At 34.6% G+C, this 25,743-nt stretch overlaps 1 protein-coding gene and 1 non-coding gene across 2 annotated transcripts; both read left to right on the top strand.

The window, feature by feature from the left end:
* Positions 1-877: 877 nt before the first annotated feature.
* On the top strand, positions 878-985 carry LOC112731019 (small nucleolar RNA R71). The gene has a single exon (XR_003166815.1). It is a non-coding gene; the product is annotated as a small nucleolar RNA R71 (small nucleolar RNA).
* A 7,367-nt stretch (positions 986-8,352) lies between these two features.
* LOC112727433 (ethylene-responsive transcription factor ERF105) lies at positions 8,353-9,800 on the top strand. Its single transcript, XM_025777168.3, has one exon. The coding sequence runs from the start codon at positions 8,893-8,895 to the stop codon at positions 9,634-9,636; it is 744 nt and encodes a 247-aa protein (XP_025632953.1). The 5' UTR covers positions 8,353-8,892; the 3' UTR covers positions 9,637-9,800.
* The last annotated feature ends 15,943 nt before the right edge of the window (positions 9,801-25,743 follow it).

Here is a 25,743-nt window from a genome sequence, read left to right as displayed (position 1 = left end):
GAAGAATACTCATCAGAGCTCATGAATGGCATAAGGAGGTTCAATGGAATCTCTATGGTCTCTAGATGAGCTTCAGATTCCTTTGGAGCTCTCCCTCCCTTGTAGGTTCGGCCATGATGGTTAAATCAATGGCCTTGCACTCTCTTTTTGGATTCTCTTCTGTATTGCTTGGGAGAGTACTAGGAGGAGTTTCAGTGACTCTTTTACTCAGCTGGCCCACTTGTGCCTCCAAATTTCTAATAGAGGATCTTGTTTCGTTCATGAAACTTAAAGTGGCCTTAGATAGATCAGAGACTATATTTGCTAAGCTAGATGGATTTTGCTCAGAATTCTCTGTCTGTTGCTGAGTGGATGATGGAAAAGGCTTGCTATTGCTAAACCTGTTTCTTCCACCATTATTAAAGCTTTGTTGAGGCTTTTGTTGATCCTTCCATGAGAAATTTGGGTGATTTCTCTATGAGAGGTTATAGGTGTTTCCATAAGGTTCACCCATGTATTTCACCTCTGCTATTGCAGGGTTCTCAGGATCATAAGCTTCTTCTTCAGAAGGTGCCTCTTGAGTACTGTTGGATGCAGCTTGCATTCCATTCAGACTCTGAGAAATCATATTGACTTGCTGAGTCAATATTTTGTTCTGAGCCAATATGGCATTCAGAGCATCAATTTCAAGAACTCCCTTCCTCATAGGCGTCCCATTACTCACAGGATTCCTTTCAGAAGTGTACATGAACTAGTTATTTGCAACCATGTCAATGAGTTCTTGAGCTTCTACAAGCGTTTTCTTTAGGTGAACGGATCCACCTGTAGAATGGTCCAATGACATTTTTGATAATTCAGACAGACCATCATAGAATATATCCAGGATGGTCCATTCTGAAAGCATGTCAGAAGGACACTTTTTGGTCAGTTCCTTGTATCTCTCCCAAGCTTCATAGAGGGATTCACCTTCCTTTTGTCTGAAGGTTTGAACATCCACTCTAAGATTACTAAGCTTTTGAGGAGGAAAGAACTTGGCTAAGAAAGCCATGACCAGCTTATCCCAAGAGTTCAGGCTATCTTTAGGTTGAGAGTCCAACTATACTCTAGCTCTGTCTCTTACAGCAAACGGGAAAAGCATAAGCCTGTAGACCTCGGGATCAACCCCATTGGTCTTAACAGTATCACAGATCTGCAAGAATTCAGTTAAGAACTGAAAAGGATCTTCTGATGGAAGTCCATGGAACTTGCAGTTCTGTTGCATCAGAGAAATTAATTGAGGTTTAAGCTCAAAGTTGTTTGCTCCAATGGCAGGAATTGAGATGCTTCTTCCATGTAAATTGGAATTTGGTGCTGTAAAGTCACCAAGCATCTTCCTTGCATTGTTATTATTTTCGGCCATGTCTCCTTTTTTTTCGAAAATTTCTGTCAGATTTTCTCCAAAGAGTTGGGCTTTAGCTTCCCTTAGCTTCCTCTTCAGAGTCCTTTCAGGTTCAGGATCAGCTTCAACAAGAATGTTCTTATCCTTGTTCCTGCTCATATGAAAAAGAAGAAAACAGAAAATATGGAATCCTCTATGTCACAGTATAGAGATCCCTTTATGTGAGTAGAAGAGAAGAATAAAAGAAGGGGAAGAGAAAAACTTGAACACAGAGAGGAAGATGGTGTTCGAATTTTGGGTGAAAGAGAAGTGTTAGTAGATGAATAATTAAATAGAAAGATATGAGAGATGAGAATTTTCGAAAATAATTGAAAAGAAAAGAAAAATATTTTTGTTTTTAATTTAAATTTAAAATAAAATTCGAAAATTAGAAAAGGAATAAAATTAAATTAAAAAGGAATTTTGAAAAAGAGGAAGGTGATTTTCGAAAATTAGAGATAATTAGTTAGGTAGTTTTGAAAAATATATGATTGAAACAAAAAGATAGGATTGATTGAAAAAAAAGATTTGAAAATCAATTTAAAATGATAAAAGGTTAGAAAAGATTTTGAAATTGATTTTGAAAAAGATATGATTGAAAGATATGATTGAAAAATTTAATTTGAAAAAGATTTGAAAAAAAAATTAAACAGATTTGATTTTTGAAATTAAAGTTGATTACTTGACTAACAAGAAACTAGAAAGATATGATTCTAGAGTTTAAAGATTGAACCTTTCTTAATAGGCAAGTAACAACTTGAAAAATTTTTGAATCAATCACATTAATTGTTAGTAAAGATTTTGAAATTATGAAACAAAATAAGAAAAAGATTTTTGAGAATCAAATTGAAATTTTCAAAAATATAAAAGAAAAAGTGAAAAAGATTTGATTTTTGAAAAAAATTTGAAAGAGATAGAATTTTTAAATTGAAAATTTGATTTGACTCATAAGAAACAACTAAATTTTAAAAAGTTTTGAAAAAGTCAACTCAAATTTTCGAAAATTTATGAGTGAAAAAGGGAAAGATATTTTTTTATTTTTGAATTTTTAATGATGAAAGAGAAAAAAGGAAAAGATATCTTTTTGATGTTTTTCTCTCTTTTTTTTTATTAAACAGCAAGAATGAAACAAAACATGAAGAATTAAGATCAAAACCAAAAATGCATGCAAAAACACTATGAATGTCAAGATGAACACCAAGAACACTTTGAATGTCAAGATGAACACCAAGAACTTATTTTTGAAAAAAATTCAAGAAAAGAAAACATGCAAGACACCAAACTTAAATTTTTATTCTTTAGACATTAATAATTCAAGAATGCATATGAAAAACAAGGAAAGACACAAAACAACAAAATATGAAGATCAAACAAGAAGACTGGCCAAGAACAACTTGAAGATCATGAAGAATGCAATGCATGAAATTTTTGAAAATAATTTTTTGTAGAAAATTAAAAATATGCAATTGACACTAAACTTAAAACTCGACTCTAGACTCAAACAAGAAACACAAAAAATATTTTTGATTTTTATGATTTTATAAAATTTTTTTTTCGAAAATTATTGTGGGAAAAACGAAAAAGAAATTATATTTTTTTATATTATTTTCGAAAATAAGAAATAGAAAAGCTTAAAAATAAAATAAAATTACCTAATCTGAGCAACAATATGAACCGTCAGTTGTCCAAACTCGAACAATCCCCGGCAACGGCGCCAAAAACTTGGTGCACGAAATCGTGATTGTTCATTCGTTGGTAACGGCGCTAAAAACTTAATACGCACGTTCATAATTTTAGTTCTCTTCACAATTTCGATACAACTATTCCAGCAAGTGCACTGGGTCGTCCAAGTAATAAACCTTACGTGAGTAAGGGTCGATCCCACGGAGATTGTCGGCTTGAAGCAAGCTATGGTCACCTTGAAAATCTCAGTCAGGCGGATTCAAATAGTTATGGTGAATTGATAATTAAAAGATAAATAAAACATAAACTAGGATAGAGATACTTATGTAATTCATTGGTGAGAATTTCAGATAAGCGTATAGAGATGCCTTTCGTTCCTCTGAACCTCTGCTTTCCTGCTGTCTTCATCCAATCATTCCTACTCCTTTCCATGGCAAGCTTTATGTAGGGCATCACCGTTGTCAATGGCTACATCCCATCCTCTCTGTGAAAATGGTCCAATGCGCTGTCACTGCATGGCTAATCATCTCTCGGTTCTCGATCATACTGGAATAGGATTTACTATCCTTTTGCGTCTGTCACTACGCCCAGCATTCGCGAGTTTGAAGCTCGTCACAGCCATCCCTTCCCAGATCCTACTCGGAATACCACAGACAAGGTTTAGACTTTCCGGATCTCAAGAATGGCCGTCCATGGGTTCTAACTTATACCACGAAGATTCTAATATCTCAGACTCGGTCCTCTATATTAGATATCTAAGAGATACTCATTCTAGCTTGTTTGCATGTAGAACGGAAGTGTTTGTCAGGCACGCGTTCATAGGTAAGAATGATGATGAGCGTCACATAATCATCACATTCATCATGTTCTTGGGTGCGAATGGATATCTTAGAGAAGGAATAAGCTTGAATTGAATAGAAAAACAGTAGTACTTTGTATTAATTCATGAGGAACAACAGAGCTCCACACCTTAATCTATGGAGTGTAGAAACTCTACCGTGAAAAATACATAAGTGATAAGGTCCAGGCATGGCCGAGAGGCTAGCCCCCAAAACGTGATCAAAGGATCAAAAGATAATCCAAAAGATGTTCCAAAGATGTAAATACAATAGTAAAAAGTCCTATTTATACTAAACTAGTTACTAGGGTTTGCAGAAATGAGTAAATGATGCAGAAATCCACTTCTGGGGCCCACTTGGTGTGTGCTTAGGCTGAGCATTGAGCTTTACACGTGTAGAGGCTTCTCTTGGAGTTGAACGCCAGTTTGTAACCTGTTTTTGGCGTTTAACTTCACTTTGCAACCTGTTTCTGGCGTTTTACTCCAGAATGCAGCATGGAACTGGCGTTGAACGCCAGTTTGCATCATCTAAACTCGGGCAAAGTATGGACTATTATATATTACTGGAAATTTCTGGATATCTACTTTCCAACGCAATTGAGAGCACGCCATTTGGAGTTCTGAAGCTCCAGAAAATCTACTTTGAGTGCAGGGAGGTCAAAATCCAACAGCATTTGCAGTCCTTCTTCAACCTCAATCTGATTTTTGCTCAAGTCCCTCAATTTCAGCAAAAAAATACCTGAAATCACAGAAAAACACAGAAACTCATAGTAAAGTCCAGAAATGTGATTTTTAATTAAAAACTAATAAAAATATACTAAAAACTAACTAAATCATACTAAAAACTATGTAAAAATAATGCCAAAAAGCGTATAAATTATCCGCTCATCAGTCCCCTACTGGCGCCAAACGCCAGTTGGGCGTTTAGCACCTAGGGAGGGTGCTACCAGCATTTTCTGTTTTTGCTCCAAACTCTACCGAATTGCTTTGAATTTCACCTAAAATCATAAAAATACTAAAACAACTAAAAGTAGCGTCCAAAAGGGATTTTTGCACTAAAATCAAGTAAAACTAAATAAAATCTAACTAAAAATAATTGGAAAATGATAGGAAAAATGGTATAAGATACTCACGCATCACGCCACTCTATTTTTCAGCCCCTAATTCATTAATTAACTAATCCAATCATTCATTGAAGTCACATTCTATTTTCAGATTGCAAACACCTATGCTCACTTCTAAACTTCCTCAACCTGACCCAATTAAGGCTTACGCTTATCCTATGACTGAATTACAATTTAGGATCTTAGAGTATCTCTATATTTAAATCAACATCTCATTAAAGTCCTCATTCTTAATAATCACACTACCTAGAACCTCAACAATAGATCATAAAAATTTCCACTTATTATAAATAAAATTAAATTCCACTCAATGCCAAATTTAAGTCTAATACATGCCCTACCTACCTCAACACTTAACAAATCGTCATCTACCCAATGTAACATCAATCACGTTAAGAGGGGTTTGGGGCTTTGAGAGACAACCATGACGAATGACTCCACATACGACAACGAGGGACAGTGGGCTGGTGACTGATGAGCAGAAGAAAGGGGATGATGACAGATGATGCTTCGATGACCATGAGGAAGAAGCTGGTGACTTGTGAATGACGAGAGGGGTTGGAGCATGACTAGAGGTGGCGTGTGCATGACGGGGAGGAGGGTGTGTGGCTGGGAGAAAGGGAATGGGGATTTTGGCACCAAGGGATATCTTCATTCATTTCTCCTAAGAGAAGTACGACGAGTGAGGGAATGGCCAACTTAGGGGGAATTGGGGAATTTGGGGGAGGAAATACGTCGTTTGGGAAGGGTTTCAAAAAAAATTTGAAAACTATACTCTATGATTGATAAACCCCGATTTCGTGATTTATCTTGTGCTTATTTTAGGATATTTTACCACCTTTTCCCACATTTATTCAATGAAATAGCATGGTTTTGTAATTCTCCCTTGAATTTTGCTTAAGTGTAAAAACATGCTTTTTAGACCTTAAATTGGTGATTTTGATTCACTTTAATTCCATTCGATGCCTTGATGTGTTTGTTGAGTGATTTCAGATCTATAAGGCAAGTATTGGATGGAAGAAATGAGGAGAAAAGCATACAAATGGGAGAATGCATGAAGAAACAAAGATTGGGAATGCACCAATGGGCGCGCACGCGTACAAGGCGCGCACGCACAGAAGTGGTTTTACATAGAGGCGTACACGCGCACATGCCGCGTCCGCACGGATGAAGAAATAGCCAAATCGACGCGCACGCGCACATGGCACGTACGTGCCGATACTCTCACATGGCCCACTTAAAGGCAAAACGCTAGGGGCGATTTCTGAGCTGCCCAGACCCAAATCCAACTTGTTTCTGAGTGTATTTCATGCAGAATTGAAGTCCAAGCAAAGGGAGAGCAATTAGTTTAGTAAACATGAGCCTTTAGTTAGTTTTCTAGAGAGAGAATCTCCCTCTTCTCTCTAGAATTAGGTTAGGATTAGGTTAGATTATCTTAGATCTATGTTTAATTACTTGATCTCATCTTTTTTCTTTTATTATTTCTCATCTCTACATCTTTATTCTCTTATTTGTGATGTTAATTTCTCCTTTTGCTCTCTTTTGTGATGATGAACTCATGTTGGAATTGGTTTACATTTAATGCAATTTGATGTTGATGTTTCCTTCTATTGATGAATTGAGTTGTGAATTTATTTTTCTTGCAATTAGTATTTGGTAGATTTTATTATTCTTGCAATTTATGATGTTTATTTCTATTGCACTCTATGTGTTTGATGAAATGCTCTCCTTAGTTTTTGAGTAGTTTTGTCAACTCTTGGTCTAAGCTAAGGGAATTGGGTAAATTTGAGTTATTGGGTATAATGGATTTGGTGATTTGAGAACTCTTGGTGATCAATTTGATACCCATTGACGCTAACCCACTACTAAGCTAATTAGTAGGTAGGTTGGGACTTAAGGGTTGATGTGATCAAACCTATTTGACGTACTTCAAGCTTAGGAGTAGATGTTACGTACTTAAAGCTTTTGGGAAGTAGACTTAATGGGTTGGCCTCTCACGATTATCAATATTTTGTTTGTTGACAAGGATGGTGATCTCAATTACCCAAGTCTTAGCCAAGAGTTCTTTATCTTGTTTTTTTTACTTACTTGCTTAATCTACTTTTCTTGCCCTCTTATGAACCCAAAAACCCCCCTTACCCCTTTATAGCCAATAATTGAGTACTTCATTGTATCCTAGGGAGACGATCCGGAGTCCAAATACTTCGGTAAATTCTTATTAGGGGTTCGTTATTCGTGACACAAAACCCATATTTTAATTTGATTGGGAGGATTGTTTGTTGGTTTGGAGCTATGCTCACAACGAATTGATTCCCTTCTTTAGGAAGAAAATCTAGACCGACAACGATTCTTGCTATCAATGATCACCCTCCAAAATCGTGCCAAAAGTACTCTATGGTCACCTTTTTTCGAAAATTGTGACCATCGACCTCTTTAGGTCACCACCTAAAACAGTGACCATAGATACTTTTAGGTCACTCTCTAAAACCGTGACCATAGACCCTTTTAGAATAACCTTTCGTAAAACTGTGACCATAGACTTTTTAGGTCATACCTCAAAACCGTGATCATAGATGTCTTTTGGAGAGTGACAATTTTAGGTCACTCCCAAAACCGTGACCATTTTAGGTCACCTGCAACATGGTGATCACAGACCTCTTTAGGTCACCCCCCAAAATCGTAACTATATACTCTTTTAGGTCATCTTTTTTTGAATAACTGTGACCATAGACCATTTAAGGTCATCCCCCAAAACCATGACCATAGACTCCTTTAGGTCACCCCAAAAAATCGCAACCATAGACCCCTTTAAGTCACCCTTTTTTAAAAAACCGTGACCATAGACCTTTTTTGGAAATTCCAAAAATTCGTGACTATAGACTCTTTTAGGTCACCCTTGTAAACCGTGACTATAGATCCTTTTAGGCCACCCTTTTTTTAAAAACCGTAACTATAATTTTTTTGTTACGGTTTTTTTACCATAACAAAAAAAACTGTGGCCATAGACCCAAAATGTTGTAGTGTTAATGGGTAACCATTCTCTTTATCTTAGGAGTTTGTTAAAATCTATCTTTTAGTGAAGGTACAGATAGTAGAAAATATTTGGGGAGACAGTTACTTGTTTGGACAAGTAGGGCTGGATTCTTTTTATCGTGTCCGACCTCTTTTAAAGAGATCGGGTAAACAGCAGAGACCATCTCTTTTAGTTGGGTCTTTTATCCTTATTGAACCTGACTTTATATTTTGAGTCAGAGTATAAACAGATAATAACTACTTTTTATTAAAGACACTGTTAAAAAATAAAATTGGAGACCAAACTCATATTTTATAATAATTATTCTTTTTCCCTCTGTTATCAAAATTGGTTAATCCACAAAAGTAGATTTACCTGTCATTGTTCTCTATTAAAACACCCTACTTAAATCCAACTACAGTTGGAAGTAACCAGGAAAGTCCATATTTATAGTGGACAATGGTCCCCATTAGAACAAATAGTCAACTTGACATTTGACATCAACCAAAAAGACAAGAGAGGCGTAACATAAACACCAATACTCGATAGAAAGAAAACGATGCTTCGTCTCTCCATCTTGGAATCTATATCGAAGCATCCCCAAATTACTTTCCTCACTTCAGTCTTTCCCATATTTATACGCCTCTCACTCCCACTTTCCACTCAACAAAACAAAACAACCAATTCAATTCCCCTTTTCTTAGACTCCTCCTTTCGGCAATCATTCAAATTATTAAACCCTTCTTAGTTCTATGCAATCCTTCAAATTATTAAACCCTTCTTAGTTCTATGCAATCCTTTAATTCTGCCCTTGGACTTAATTAGAACTTAGAGAAGTATGCAAGCCTTTGACTCCAATATGAGCATCAGTGATCATTTGCAACCCCAACGAACTAATAATATAAAACCAAACTATGTTTCAAGCCACCCCAACAATATTCAAATCCCTCAAACTCAAGCCTCTTTCTCTATGCCTCCAACATCCTCAAACTTAAGCAACCGCAAGCCCTTCTTGAAGAAAATCTCAATCCCTTCAACAAGACCAGCCCTCACAATGACCTTCACACAACAAAATGAAAGAACAACCGCTAATTGCAGCAACCAAAGTTTCTCGGAAAATTGTTACCCGAACGAGGATAAGCATTATAGAGGCGTTAGGAGACGACCATGGGGGAAGTTCGCCGCAGAGATTCGCGACCCAAATCGGAAAGGATCCAGGGTGTGGCTCGGAACATTTGACACAGCCATAGAAGCTGCAAGAGCATACGATAGAGCTGCTTTCAAGATGAGAGGAAGCAAAGCTATACTGAACTTCCCTCTTGAAGTTGGAGAATACTCTGAAGAATGTTCAGTTTCTTGCTCAATAATGAAGGTTGGTGAGAAGAGGAGAAGAGAAAATGATGAAGAGGGTAGTGAAAATGTTGTGGAGAGTAACAATAAGAAGCAAGTGAAGAAAGAGGAGTGCTTTACGGCATGTCCTTTGACACCATCGTGTTGGAAAGGGTTTTGGGACACCGAAGTTATGGGAACAATCTTTAGCGTTCCTCCTTTGTCACCTTTATCTCCACTCATGGTTGTTTGAGTATTGAGACTTTGGTTTCCTTTCTTACTTGTTAGAACTTAGAAAATGAAGAGTAATCCAAAGATAGTTGGTTAACAAAATATGCTATTTAAATATCTTCATTTGATATTCACTGGGGTGTATAATTTACAGTAATAAAAGCTTCATAAATAACGTTTGCACCATTTTGTATAGGAAAGTTTTATTTTTGTCCTCAATGTTGGGGTAAGACTTATTTGTGTTTCTAACATTTAAATCGTCCTATTTGTATTCTTAACATTTGTAAAAGTGATTCAATATTATCATGTCGTCAATTGTACTAACAGATCAGATTGTATTTTTCAACTATTTTCACTTGAACGTATTCATTCTCAATTAGATCTCATTTGAATGTGTTCGATTTTAATATTGTACTCACTATTTGTGTTAAAGTTCAATTTTATCCCTAAAAAAGTGAATTATAGGTAAATATTGCACGGATTAGTTTCAATTTTTGATAAACTATTATCCGAAGTGGATTATCGGTTTTGTCCCAGACATTTGTAGTCTAATTTTAAGATGAGATTTTTAGAAATCTAACTAAAGCTCATGATGTGTAATTGATGGCAGGATAACATTAAATCACTTTTACAAACGTTAGGGATATAAATAGAACAATTTAAATGTTAGAAACACAAAAAGGATTTACCCCAAATGTTAGAGACAAAAACGATAATTTACTCACAAAATTTTTGTTATCTTTTCTTATTTCTTATCTATTTTTATTAATATCAAAATTGAAAGGATATATAAAGAGTAATATTAAAAAAATAATAATACAAAGTTAAATTATTCAATTTTTTGACACAAAAAAAATTATTTAATTTAATATTTATAATTTTATATAATATTTTTAATTATACAATTATTATATATAATATTATGTATTTATTCTGTAGATAAATAATAAACACAAATAAAATCTAAAAAATAAGTTATGACTATTTTTTACTCCAAATTTTAACTCCTTAAATATTTTCGTATATAAAAGTGGTGTTTATATCATTCCCAAAAACATGTTACAAAACCTTTCTTTATTTTTACCTTTTCATAATTGTCTTTTATAAATGTCAATCTAATTGTGTATATAACATTAATTTTATGAAAAGGTTTTGGAGTAGAGTGTAATCTCTCACTATTTATTTTATAGGTAGGACTAAGAATAAATATAAGAGAGAAATCATTCAAGAGTAGAAAATTATACTTTACCTTCTAAAGTACAAATTTAAAATTTAGAGGATCCAAATTCTTATAAAAATGCTTATTTTTTCAAGAATAAAGCTCTACATCCAAGCAAAATATTTAATCAAGTTTAACCAAGTTGTTATAACAACTTTTCAAATCACGCGCTTCTTTCTCCTTCTCCTTCTCTTTTTCTGGTTTCTTCTCCTTCTCCTCCTCCTACTCCTCCTCCTCCCCCTCCTTCTTCTTTTTTTCTTCCAAATTTGCGCACGCAGGTTCATCTTCTTCCCTTCTTCTTTCTCATCTTCTTCAATGTTGCGTCTTCCTTTTTGTCTTTTTCGTTATCATCATCACCAATAATGCCAACATTATGTGAACATCTTTATTAGTTCTGATTTTCTCTGCTGCTATCATTCAATAATTTTCGGTTTATTTCTTAATTATTTCAGTACATTTTTGTGTTAATTGAGGTTCACTTGATGCTGCTGATAAGTATTGACCAAATTATTTATTCTTTAATTAATTTCGGTTTATTTCTTAGTTTAATTGAGATTCATTTGGATCTAGAAATGAATTGGTTGTATTTTTGTTAATGATGGAGCCTTTTTTTAGCAAAAAATAATGAAATTATTTATTATTACTTTATTCAATTATATCATATTTTATTCCATTCCATCCAATTTATCTTGAAAGTCATTCTAACCATTGGGACAAATTATTCATCGACAACACACCTGGACTGCAAATGAATCGAAAATATTATTAAAGCGAAACCATTGTAGAATACTAAATGAACTGGACATTTGTCCATTATATAAATTCAAATTCATAAACACCTACATCTAGAATGAACCAAAAATATTATCAAAGCGAAACCATTGTATAATACCAAATAAACCGAATATTTGTCCATTATATAAATTCAAATTCAGAAACACCTGTGTCTAGAATGAATCGAAAATATTATCAAAGCGAAACCACTATATAATACTAAATGAATCAAACATTGTCCATTATATAAATTCAAATTTAATTCAAAATGTTAGTTTTTGTAAGCAAAATGTTGGTGTTGTTGGTGATTACAATAACGAAAGAGAAGAAGAAGAAGAAGAAGAAGTAGAAGAAGAAGAATCTGCGTGTGTGAAGAAGAAGAATCTACGTGCGCAAATTTGAAAGAATAACAAGTAGGAGGAGGAGAAGGAAACGGAGAAATAGAAGAAGAAAAAGAACCTACGTGCGCGAATTTGAAAGAATAAAGAGGAAGAGGAGGAAACGAAAAGATAGAAGGAGAAGACGAGGACGAAAAAGTTGCGTTATTGAAATGCGCGTGTGATACACGTTGGTGTGATGAAAATAATTTTTATTTTGAGCGAACTTGATTGGATTTGCTTGCCAAAAACACTTGGATGTGTAGCCAGACTATTTTTCAAAATGGTTTTCGTTCGAATTTTGGATGCTTTAAGGCTATGTTTGGTTTGAAAGAAAATAGAGAGAAAAGAAATAGAAAGAAAAGAAAGGGAAAAAAAGAAATTGAGTGGATTTTTATTTTCCTTAGATGTGTTTGGATAGGAGAAAAATAAGAAAGAAAGAAATATTATAAAAAGACAATTTTACTCTTGTATTATAAAATATATTGAAAAAAGTGAAGGGATAATATTAGAAATACAGAGAAAAAATAAGTTTTCTCTTCTTTTTCTTTCCAACATAAAAAAAAAAAATTGGTGAATTTCACGAATTTTTTTTATTTCTTTTTCTTCCTCTCTAATTTTCCTCCTCAATTAAATAATAAAAAATAATTATTTTTTTCTTATTTTTTTTCTTCTTTTTCTTTTATTTTATTTTATTTTATTTTATTTTCCTCTCAAATAAACATAGAAGAAGAGAAGCTTATGCTTTCTCTTGGAATAAATACACAAGTAGTACTAAGGAATTTTTAATAGTACAATTTGAAGGTAAATTAAAATTGAGGATTAATGTAAATATAGAATTGATTTTTGTTATTTGTAGTTCTTACCAAAATAGGACCTGCAATGGGTAATATATGGATATAGTTCACAATATTCGGCAAGTTACGAAAAATAACTTTATCTGACATAAGAGGCATTAGTAAATCATTATATGTGTGTCGTCTTTCTAATATTTTAGAAGATTGGAATTTTTTTTTTTTTGTATTTTATTTATTTACAAAAATAAAGCATTGAGATAAAAAAATAAAAATACAAAATCATATTTAATAGATAAGATATGAATAAAAATATTATATTTAGAGATATTGAATTAGTATATTTTATATTTATCCTGATGAAAAAGATATAAAGATACTAACAAAAGATATAACTTATTTTTTATTATTTTTATTAATTTTTTATAATTATATCTTTTATTTTATTTTTTCAAATTTTTTAAATAAAAAAATAAAATAAATTAAATTTTCATAATTTATTTTAATTTATTATTAAACAAAATACAAAAATATAAAAATACAAAATTTTATTTTTTTATTTTTTATCTTATTTTTAATATTTTATTTTATATTATTATTAGAAACAAATGCAGCCTCGCAGATTGCAAAAAGTGATATACATTTTCTTCTAGAACACAGAACTTTATTTTAAATATACATATCAAAATGAGTAAACAATTATTTTTGCATGCTTGGAGTAACCATATAGACATCCTAGTTTTTAATGAAGATAAACTACCGTCAAAGACTAAAAAAAGTGATATACATACATTTTGTCTTATTTTACTTTAAAGAATTTTTCTCAAAACATTTAAATTGTATAAGGATATACAAATTTTAAATTCGTGAAAAGAAAAACTAATATAACAATGAGCTGATACCATGAACTAAGAATGTTTGCCTTCAATTCTTCAACTAAAAGGATTTGCATAAAGGAATTGTAAAATGCTAATTTTATTATGGTACAGAAGTTGTTGATACATATATTCGAATATTTCCTCAAGAAGTTTTTTTTGTTTTGGCATTATCTCGGCAAGAAATTTGTTTGAGCTGCAGCTCACACGATGGACAGTTACCGCTTTTCATCAACTGGGCCACCTCATTTGTAAGTAGTGGGCTTCTTCAGCTTCCTACATTGCCAGTCTTCTTGCTCCCATGGCCACTCCTTCCTTGTTTGTGGTTTGCGTCTACCATTCTATGTGGATTTAGTAGGTCATGGGCCGTGTGACATTATTATGTAGAGTGAGGCATAGCCGTATAGGCACACAATCCTTTGCAAAGTGACATGGGCCATGTGACTTGGCTGTACTTGTTGCAGAGGAAGGAAGCAAAGTAGTTCAAGCTTTTGTCAGTGGTGAAAGTGGTAGTCGCAGAGAGAGCAGTTTCATCATCAATTCGGTGACTCTGAGCGTAGTGAACCATCGATCGGTAGTAGAGAGGTTCGATTTTGTGTCGCGGAAGCAGCTGATAGCGGTAACACGACCAACCTATAACTGTGCTCTTCAGGTATATTTTTTGAATGGGCTAGGGCAGTTACTGCAATTGGTGCCTTCGCCGGTGTTGTGCGGTTGTGGTGGAGATGAAGGCTGATGGAGACGGCGGAGGTAGTGAGAAAGACCGGAATGATGTATATGGTGAAGCTGATTTGAAGGACAAATGAGTTCACTAGAGGAATTTGGCGTTTAAGCATATTGAGCGCCATTGTTTACTATGCAGATGATAATAATGTGTATTCGCTTGAGTTGTTGGAAACTGTACTGGAAGTTGCTGGTACAAATTGTGAGATGGATCAGGGACTCGCAACTAGACTTTTGGAGTGGCAGGGTGATACATGCAAAAACACTCCGACGCTCAAGTCAGAATGGATTTAAGAGATATAAATAAGGGATAGGGATGTGTAACGTACTTGAGTCCTTTTTATAGTTTAGAGTTGTTATCTTATCTTATCTTATCTTGTTGGCTAAGATAAGAAAAGTGTTTAAATTTGAATGTTTGTTTGGTGTTTATGGTTATCAGGCTGGTTTGGGCCGTTGTGGTGGCCCAGGCCCAGGCAACTAAGTTATAGCTGCTCCGATGGGAGACCCGAAGATCGGATACGGAACAGTTGTCCCCTCAGCAAGAGAGTATGCTTACTTAGTCTCATCCCTGTAGAGGTTTGCTTTGTCGTGTAGCCGTGAGCCTGCCATGGAGGGTCGAGTGCCATTTGAGTTCTCTGGCAGAGGTTGGAAGTCCATGTAGCGCTTTGGCCATCCCATTATTTGCTCGTTTGTTTTCTTGAAGGGGGATTTTGTTAGTTGCAACTCTCCAAGCGTAATATTGACGTTTAAGGCGGGGGGAATTTTTGTGCTCTCTTCCCATTTTGCTCTCCACCCCTTCATTTCACATTTGAATGTTTTGGGTTTTATTTGTAACCACTTCTGCTTTTATGTTTCTTTTTTTGGTAACTTCTTCTTTTTCTTTCACTTTTCTCCTCTTTCCATACTTTTCCATTTGCTGCTTGCCTTTCGACCTGGTCATTTGTGCATTGTGCATTTGTTCGTCACGTATTTTGTGCTGCGTCATTTTTCCTGTTTGTTTTAGAAAATCAGGTTGGTGTTTTCTAACTCTCTTATGCATATTTTGAGTTTGTTTGTCCTGTTTTTTCCTTTCAATTTACTTGCTTCTGCGTTTGTCTATTTGGGGTGATTTTCTGGGTCGGAGTGGTTGGAAATCAGAGCGGTGCCACTGTTTTTAGTGTAATTTCGTGATAGTGGTAATGGTATGGAAATGCGGGGAGGTGCCGTTGTCTTTTAGGCTTCCTTTTTGGCGCGTTAGTTGTGAAATTTGTATGGTTTTCTTCTTCCAAGGAGTGGGATGACGGTGGTGTTCCCATTTTTAGGTATGGTTCGGCAGAGGGCGCTAGGGTTTCCGTTGTCCTGACTGGCGGCATTCCTAATGCATATTTCTGGGTGACCACTGATGTATGTGGGATGCCGTCTTGAGTTACAGAGGAAGACCTCTAGAAACTTCGTGATAAGGGCTCGGTTTGTGGAGGCGGGGAGGCACAACGTCAGTACGAGCTTTCGCTCTTCGGGGTCGGTGAAAAGGTTTGTTATATAAACCCCGACTCTACCTGGGTTGCCGACTGGATATGGGTCTGTGAGTTTATTCAAGCGCTGCTCAATCATTGTTTAGTGGTGCCATCTCATCTGCACCCCAACAGTTGGGCGGTGATAACACGTCAACTTAAGTGATTTTTAGGATTCTTTTTCATTTATTTTCTTAGATTTTAGTCAAATTTCTTATTTTTTCTAATGAAATTTCATAAATAATCAAATATTTAGAGTTGGGATAGTGTTTTTGTGTTTTCAGGAGTTTTTGGCTAAAAAAATGTAGAAAATAAGGTTATTTACAAGGAAAATACAAGTACGATTTAAGGGTGGAAAAACTGTGCCCTAAGTAGCAAAATCGTGCCCAAAAGGGAGAAAACCAAAGCCCAAACACACAAGCCCAGCGTGCATGTCCACAAGCTCAGAGTACAAGTTTTCAACCTTAACCTCTTCATACTCAGGCGATCACTACTTGAGCTATAGCATGTCCAAATGATGCAGTTTTAGTTGCGTTAGAAAGCTAACGTCTAGAGCTTCAGAATGATATACATACATCTATAGTGGACTATATTTTGAGCCAGCCACCACCATCATCTTTTAGACGCGAAAAACAACGCCCCATACTTCACCATGCACGCTTGGCTACCAAGGCCCCACGCTCGGCAATCCCTCTCTCCAAACATGTACGCCCGGCGTGCCTTACTAGAAGCCCGATGACAGCTCCCCTGAAGATGTAATTAGGCAACACGCCCAAAGTCCTCTATGCAAGCCCAGCATGAAGACACTTTCCAAACTCCTAGGATGTAACAATTAAGGCCTAATCTCAATCATACACAATATTAGAAGCCTTAATCACATCCAAAAGATTCAAGATTCTAGAAGATTAGTTATTAATTCTTTCTAGAAACATAAAAGACTTGGTTGTTAGGATTTGTTTCTAGATTAGATTTGAATTATTGTTTTGATTTGAATTGGAAGAAAAGTAGTTAGTTATCTTATCATTCCTCAAAATAAGATTAGGATAGTTTTGAATTTGAATTCTAGAATTAAGATATAAATAAGTGAACCTTGTTCATAAAACGGGACATTCCGTTCCTCACCACAGTTTTCTTCTTGTTTTTCTTTCATTCCATGGGTAACTAATTCTCTGTCAAGGGGTTATGAGCTCTGTTTTTGTTTTCTAAAGATTATTAATCTACGTTTATTTTATTTTGATGTCTTGCATTGATCTAGTTCATGATTAAGTTATTTGTTCTTCATTTGGATTATAGGTATGGGAAGGGAAGCTAATTGACGTGAGGGAAATCGTCGGTCTAGAATTTCTCAATAGAAAAGAACTTCGTTGCAAGTATAATTCTAAACCAACAACTAATCCTCAATCAAAGTTTAAAAGGTTGTCACTTAAGCAAACCTAATAAAAACCAAGAGTATTTAAATCTCGGGTCGTCTCTCAAAGGAATTGCAGGGAAGTGTGCATATTATTGGTTATGGTGTTTCTTTTGGGGGTTTGGGTTTGATAAACAAGAAATTAAAACTAACAACTAAGAAATTATAAATGCTAAAATATACTCAAGGCAAGGATCAAGAGTCAAGGTTTCTTATATTGGACCATTGACCACATCATGATGATTACAAAGAGTTAATTTCACTTAGTTTCCCTCTAACATCGGAGGATTAAGTCAAGTGGACGTAATTGGTCCTAAAACCAATTAACAACCCTAAATCACCAATAAAACTGGATATCAATAATCTCAAGGGACCTAAATCCTCAATCACAAGCCAAGAGTATCAAAATCTACTCTAAAACCCAACCAAACATTTTATCAAACACTTGAAAGGCATAAAAGGAAAGCATGGTAGAATTGCAAGAAATGTAAATCCTACAACTACCCAATGCAAGAAAATAACAATAGCAATTAAAGAAAGCAATAAGAAACATAAAACATAAATTACATTAATAGAAAACAAAACTAACAAAGAGTTCATAAACATAAAAATGAAAAAATAGAAGAAATAACAAGCAAACTAAGAAAGCAAAGATTTAAGAATAATGAATTGCAAGAAAAACTAACATAAAACAAGAATTAAACCTAAATCTAAGGGAATTCTAACTTAAATCTACCCTAATTCTAGAGAGAAGAGAAGGCTTCTCTCTCTAAAATTCTAACCTAAAGCATGTTTCTATTCTATCCTAATTGCTCCCCCTTTGCTCCCCCCTTGTTCCCTCAACAAGAACAAAAACAAAAGACTCAAACCAAAAACAAAGATTAAACAAAGAAAAAAAATTTTTGAAAATTTTTCTTTTCGAAAAATAAGAAGAAAATAAAAATAAAAGACTCTAATAGAATTAAAGACAATACCTAATCTAAGGAACAAGATAATCCGTCAGTTGTCCAAACTTGAACAATCCCCGGCAACGGCATCAAAAACTTGGTGCACGAATCCCCACACTTCGTACAACTGTACCAGCAAGTGCACTGGGTCGTCCAAGTAATACCTGAGCGAGTCAGGGTCGATCCCACGAGGATTGTGGTTTGAAGCAAGCTATGGTTATCTTGTAGATCTTAGTCAGGCAGATAGAAGAGTTGTTGGATTTGTAAGATCTAAACTAGGTTGACCAGTTTATAATGATAAGAAGGTGGTTAAGGCTTGGAGATGCTTTGTCCTTCTGGATTAACGCTGGTATTACTGTCTTCTTCAATTGTGAATATTTCTTCTATGGTAGGCTGTATGTGATTGACGCTGGTTTGAGCAGCCGCCAATACTCCTCCAGATCTGAACCCCAAGGTTAGTGCGGATCCAGTCTGATTGAAGGTGAAGCTCCTGCAGTTCATTCCCTTTGGTGATCCTACTCAAAATGCCACAGACAAGGTCGAATCTTCCGGATTAGAGGATGTTGCGCCTTTGAGTTCTAGCCTCTACCACATAGACTCTAATCTCCCTGTACTTCGGCTGAACTGGTGTCTCGAGAAGTCCCCAACGAAGTTGTGGATTAGCTGTCTAAGAGATGTATAATCAAGCTGGTGGTTCATCATTGTCCGATGAAAGACTCACTCTGAATCCATGTAGAATGTGATAAACTTATGCCAGTTCAACGTATTCATATTGATGAAGAACAAAGATACATCTTAGAATAGAAATCAAACACGGATTGAAGAGAACAATAGTACTTTTATTAATCCATAAAACTCAGTAAGGCTCCTCCCCTCAACCTAGGAGGTTTAGAAACTCATACTGATAGAAAATACAATCATAAAAACGAAATATGTTGGAAGAGATCCTCCTATATGATTCGAAGATCAAGTGTAAAAAGTCTTTAAATACTAAGCTAATGACTAAGGATTACATAAGAAAGGATAAACCAGTCTTTTAGTGCTAAAATTCACTTCCGAGGCCCACTTGGTGAGTGTTTGGGCTGCGCTTTGATGAGATCCACGTGCTAGGAGGCCTCTAGGGCATTGAACATTGGCTAGGGGTCCTCTTTGGGCGTTTGGACGCTGGTCTCCTCCTTTGGGCGCTGGACGCCTGGACTAGGACAGGAGGCTGGTGTTGCACGCCGGTTTTAGGCCTTCAATTCTAAAGAAAAGTATAAACTATTATACATTGCCGGAAAGCTCTAGAAGTTAGCTTTCCATAGCCGTTGAGAAAGCTTCATTTTGACTTCTGTAGCTCCAAAAAAGCTCTTTCGAATGCAAGGAGGTCAGATCCGGACAGCATCTGCAGTGCTTTCTCTATCTCTGAATCAAACTTTTGCTCCAGCTCCTCAATTTCAGCCAGAAATACCTGAAATTGCATAAAAACACACAAACTCAAAGTAGAATAAAAAAATATGAATTTTACAATAAAACCTATAAAAACTTAATAAAAATTAAACAAAACATGCTAAAAACTATATGAAAATGATGCCAAAAAGCGTAAAAAATATCCGCTCATCATGCATCAAATAGCTTTAGGAATAAGTTGGATTGGGATTATGCATCCCCAGAAATCGCCCCCAGCGTGTTTCTTTAATAAGGTCACGTGCTGCTTGTCACGCGTATACGTGAGTCACGCGTACGCCTCGCCTGGCAGATTTTCAAAACTTCATTTCTTCATGAATTATCCACTTTACATGCTTTTTCTTCACTTCTTTGATCCAAGCTTTGCCCTCAAAACCTGAAATCACTTGACAAATACATCAAGGCATCGAATAGAATTAAAGTGAATTAAATTTAGCAATTTTAAAGCCTAAAAAGCATGTTTTCACTCTTAAGCACAATTTAGAGAGAATTTACAAAACCATACTATTTCATTGAATAAATGTGAGAAAAGTTGATGAAATCCTCTAAATTCAACACAAGATAAATCACAAAATTGGAGTTTATCAACTTCCCCAAACTTAAACCATGCATGTCATCATGATAAACCAAGAAAGATACAAAAAAGGGTATTATCATTTATTCAATATAAGTAAACTATCTAAATGCATCCTATCTACATGCATGCAACTACTTGGTCAAAATAAATCAATCTCCAAGAAAGTATGTATAAACATAAGGGCTAAAGCAATCACAATCAAATCAAATCCACAATTGAATTGAGTTATTGAAAAGAATTTAACAACTTGCAAGAAAAGAGATGATCATAGGTGAAAACATGTAATTGAGCAATCGAACCCTCATCGGATGTGTATCCGCTCTAATCGCTCTAGTGTATAGGGTTGATTCACTCAATTCTCCTCTAATCATTCTTTCTAAGATTTGTTTTTCATCTAACAATCAACAATTATTAAATGTATGCATACAAATATCATGAGGACTTTCCACAAGGTTGTAGTGGGGATAAGGTCAAGGTAAGGATATATATATATATATATATATATATATATATATATATATATATGGCTAAGTGAGCTTGAAATTTGCATCTTTGATTAACCTAAACTCTCACCAAACACATATAACAACTTATACAATTCAAATACAAACCTAACTACGCATTCTTCAGTTTTTCACACATACTCATGCATTCTTTTCAACTATAACACATATGCATTGTTATTATTACCCTTCTTTGGGGCATTTTGTCCCCTTTTTATTACTTTTTTTTTCTTTTTTTCATCCAATTATTTTTCAATAACATAATATATACAAAAAGATTAATGCATATGGTTTACATAATTAATACATGAGTATGTACCCAATTCCCAAGATTTTCAATAAAACTATGAAATACACTTTTATCTCACCCAATGTTCTCCAAATTTCCCACACTTGAATGATAAACACTCTTACTAGCCTAAGCTAATCAAAGATCCAAATTAAGGACATTTATTATTTTTTACTTAGGGGTAGTGATGTGCTAAAATTAAGAACAAAAGGGGATTAAAATAGGCTCAAAATTGGTTAACAATGGTAGACAAAAGGGTAAAGCTATTTGGGTAAGTGAGCTTCAATGAAATAAAGGTCTCAATCATATAAATTTATTCATACACAGAATAATAGACATAAGGAATCAAACAAATCAAAGATTACAATTATAGACAGAGAATAACACACAAGAAGGAAAATAGTGGTTAATATGATACAATCACACAATTAGGCTCAAAACTCACATGGTTGTGTGTTCTTAGCTCAAAACCATATTTCACAATGTAGTTCAAGCAAGTTCAATGAAATTTTTTTTACACAAATCAATTGGTGTGCCCTATAGATAAATTCTTGGAAAATTTTCATTATTTTGACTAAACTTATTATATATATACAAACCAAGAAAATTGAAAGAGCAAAACCGTCGGCTAATAATTTCTTCTCGGTTAGAGGAAATAACTTCGTTGCAAGTATAGTTCTCAACCGACAAGTGATGCTCAAATCAAATTTAATTTGATTGTCACTAGTTCAACCCCAATAAAATAACCAAGAGTATTAATCCCGGGTCGTTCTCCCTAGGAATTACAATGAAGTGCTTTATTATTGGCTATGAAGGAATATTTTGGGGTTTTTGTAATAAGGAACAAGAAATGTAAATAACAAGAATTAATAAAAGAAAGGAAGAACTCTTGGCTAGACATAGGTAATTGAGATCACCATCCTTGTCTACAAACCAAATATTGACAATTATGAGGGACCAACCTATTTAGTCTACTCCTATGCTTGAAGTAAGTATAATGTCTACCTCAATGCATTAAGTACGTCAAATAGGCTTGATCAACATCTATCCATAAGTCCTAACCTAGCTACAAATTGACTTAGTAGTAGGCTAGAATCAATGGTTATCAAATTGACCACATAGGATTCTCAAATCACCAATTCAATGAGACCCAATGACTCAAGGTCACTCAATTCTCTTAGCCTAGGCCAAGAGTTAAGAAAACTACTCAAAAACTAGTGAAAGCATTTTAACAAACACCTAGAGTACAATTAAAGTAAACATCACAAAATGCAAGAATTAATGAAACCCATAACCAACATAAGTAAGAAATCAACAATAACAATGAAGATAAACATAAAAGAAGACATAGAAACATAAAATTGCATTAAAAGGAAATCAAGATCCAACAATGGTTCATCAACATAAAAGAGAGCAAAATAAGAAATTAACAAGAGAAGTAAATAAACTAAAATACTAGAACAAATAAAAGTAAAGGAAAACTAAAATGAAACAAGATTAAAATCTAGATAAAAAAGGAAATGGAAATAAGAACCCTAAATCTAGAGAGAAGAGAGAGCCCTTCTCTCTAGAATTCTACCCTAAAACATGATAGAAACTACACTATGACTCCTTGGTCCATTCCCCCTTCAATCCTTGGGTTTAATATCATATAAATGAGTTGGATTGGGCCCAAAATGAGCTAGAAATCGCTGGCCACGAGTTGCTTAAAATGGCCCACGCTGATCCTGCGACGTGCACGCATGGGCGACGCGTGCACGTCACCTAACTGCAAGATAACTATGGCAAAATGCATATCATTTTGAAGCTCTAGATGTTAGCTTTCCAACGCAACTAAAACCGCCTCATTTGAACCTCTGTAGCTCAAGTTATGATTGATTTAGTACAAAGAGGTCACAATTGACAGCTTAGCAATTCCTTCATTTCTTCATGAGTTCTCCCACTTTGCATGCTTTTCTTCATTCCTTCAACCCAATCTTTGCCTTCTAATCCTAAAATCACTTAACAAACATATCAAAGCATCGAATGGAATTAAAGTGAATTAAATTTAGTAATTTTTGGGCCTAAAAAGCATGTTTTTACTCTTAAGCACAAATTAGGAGAAATTCATAAAACCATGCTATTTCATTGAATAAATGTGAGAAAAGATGATAAAATTCCCTAAATTAAGCACAAGATAAACCACAAAATTGGGGTTTATCAAACCTCCCAACACTTAAACTAAGCATGTCCTCACATTTATTCAATGTAAATAAACTATATGAATGCAACTAAATGCAGAATGCTTCTACCTACTTGGTTAAAAGTAAATCAATCTCCGAAAACACATATGCACATGTAGAGCTAAGTAGTATGATGAATCATGAATCCTACCAATTCAAATATCAAAATGAAATTCAAGTAGATTTGCAAGAAGAAAGCTTATGAAACCCGAAAACAAGGAATTGAGCATCGAACCCTCATCGGAAGTATATCCACTCTAGTCGCTCAAGTGTATTGGGTTGATTCGCTCAATTCTCTTCTAATCATGCTTTCGATAGGTTCTCAAGATTTATTTTTCATCTAACAATAAAAAATTATTCAATGCATGCATACATTCATCATGAGGACTTATTCATAGGTTGTAATGGGACTAGGGTAAAGGTAAGGATGCGTATGGTCAAGTGAGCTTGAAATTTGAATCTTTGATTAACCTAAGCTCTCACCAAACACATATAACAACCTATACAACTCTAATAAAATACCTAGCTACCAATGATTCCCACTTTTTCACATACTCATGCATTCTCTTTAATTCACATTCCATATGCATTGTTATTGTTACTTTACTTTGGGGCATTTTTGTCCCCTTTTAATTGCATTTTTTTCTATATATTTTATTTCTTTTATTTTTCTATTTCTTTTTCTACATTTTTTTTCATCATTTTTTTCCACAACAAAGTACATACAAACGTATTAATGCATATGGTTTTACATATTTAATGTATAAGCACGTACCCAATCCCATGATTTTCAACAAAAATACTAAATACACTTTTACCTCAACCAATGTCCCAAGTATCCCATACCCAAATGATACACACCCTCACTAGCCTAAGCTAATCAAAGATCCAAATTAAGAGACATTTATTATTTTTCACTTATGGGTAGTGATGTGCTAAAATTAAGAACAAAAGGGATTAAATAGGCTCAAAATTGGATGACAATAGTTGATGAAAGGTAGGCCATTTGGGTAAGTGAGCTAAATGAAATGATGGCCTCAATCATATAAATGCATGTATACACAAAATAATGGACATATAGAATCAAACAAATCAAGGATTGCAATCATAGAAAGAGAAAAATGCACACAAGAATGGAAATAAGTGGTTATATGATGTAACAACACAATTGGGCTCAAAATTCACATGCTTGTGTTATTAGCTCAAAAACCATGTTCCAAAATAAATTCTTCAAGCAAGTTCAACAAAAATTTTTTTAAATTGGTAGGGTGCCCTAAAACAATTTTTCTTGGAAGAGAAATCATCACCCTAACCGAGTAGTCCTAACATAAAAAGGAAGTGGTAAAAATATGTACAAATTCTAACTAACATGCACCCCAACATGCAATGCAACAACTAACTACAAAGAAAATTAAGAATTGGTGTTGAAAAAGGAAATTGTTACCCATGGAGATCAGTCGGACAACCTTCCCACACTTGAAGATTGCACCGTCCTCAGTGCATGCAAAGAAGAGTACGGTAGACGGGTTGCTACAATTGATGAGTTTCTTTGAAAGATTGTGCGGGTGAACTTGTTTGTTGCCCCATTTAGAAGCTTTTTCTTTCCCTTTCGGTGGCCAGCCTAAAAGGAGAGAAAAAGAAGGAAAATTAGCCCTAAAACAAAGATATCAAAGCAAATAGAACATAGGCAGGGGCTAATGTCAAATAAAAGTATGGTTCTCATCTACATGGTAGCTACAACATGTGAGTAAGAAAACAATATAAGCTAAGGCATATTAACTAATACTTGATGCAAGAGTAAAGTCAAAGCATGAAGAGCATGTTGAGCATCAAGTTCAAACAAGAAAAAGTGGGTCATGAAAGACAATATGAGTTCATATCAATATACAAAGGATGCAAGAGTCATCAAAGGTTGAGCATTCACTTAAAAATTTCATCACCCAACAATATCAAACAAGTCAAGAAGCACCAAAATAATCCAAGAAGTTCTCAACAATTGAGTATGAGAATTTAACACCATTATTAAAATAAACAACTTAGAAAAGAAAATAAAATCAAGTTATAAAAATAAAATTAAAATGCAATGAATGAAAATAAGCAAATGCAATAAAAGAAAAGGAAAGATAAGAAAAAGAATTTTTTTTAATAATTTTATTTTTACTTTTATTTTTATTTTTATTTTTAAATTTTTTTTTAAGAGAGGGAAAGGAAGAAACTAATAAAGGAAGAAGAGAGAAGAAGAAATATAGAAAGAAAGAAGAAGAAAAGAAAAAGGAAGAAGAAAGAAAGGAGAAAGTAGAAGAAACAGGGCGCGAGCGCCTACGCTTACGCGTGGGGTGCAGCAGGGACAAGCGACGCGTAAGCATCGCCCACGCATACGCATGGGTCCAGATTGTGCTTTTCGCACAAAACCAGCATAATTTCCGCACAACTCTCTGGTTTTTGTACCAGGAGTCTGCATATGGCATACGACGTATAAGCATCG

This window comes from Arachis hypogaea, chromosome 12, assembly GCF_003086295.3.
Source record: "Arachis hypogaea cultivar Tifrunner chromosome 12, arahy.Tifrunner.gnm2.J5K5, whole genome shotgun sequence".
Taxonomy (NCBI): Eukaryota; Viridiplantae; Streptophyta; class Magnoliopsida; order Fabales; family Fabaceae; genus Arachis; species Arachis hypogaea.
Note: the sequence above shows the minus strand (reverse complement) of the source record. Positions and strands in the feature narration are given on the sequence as shown.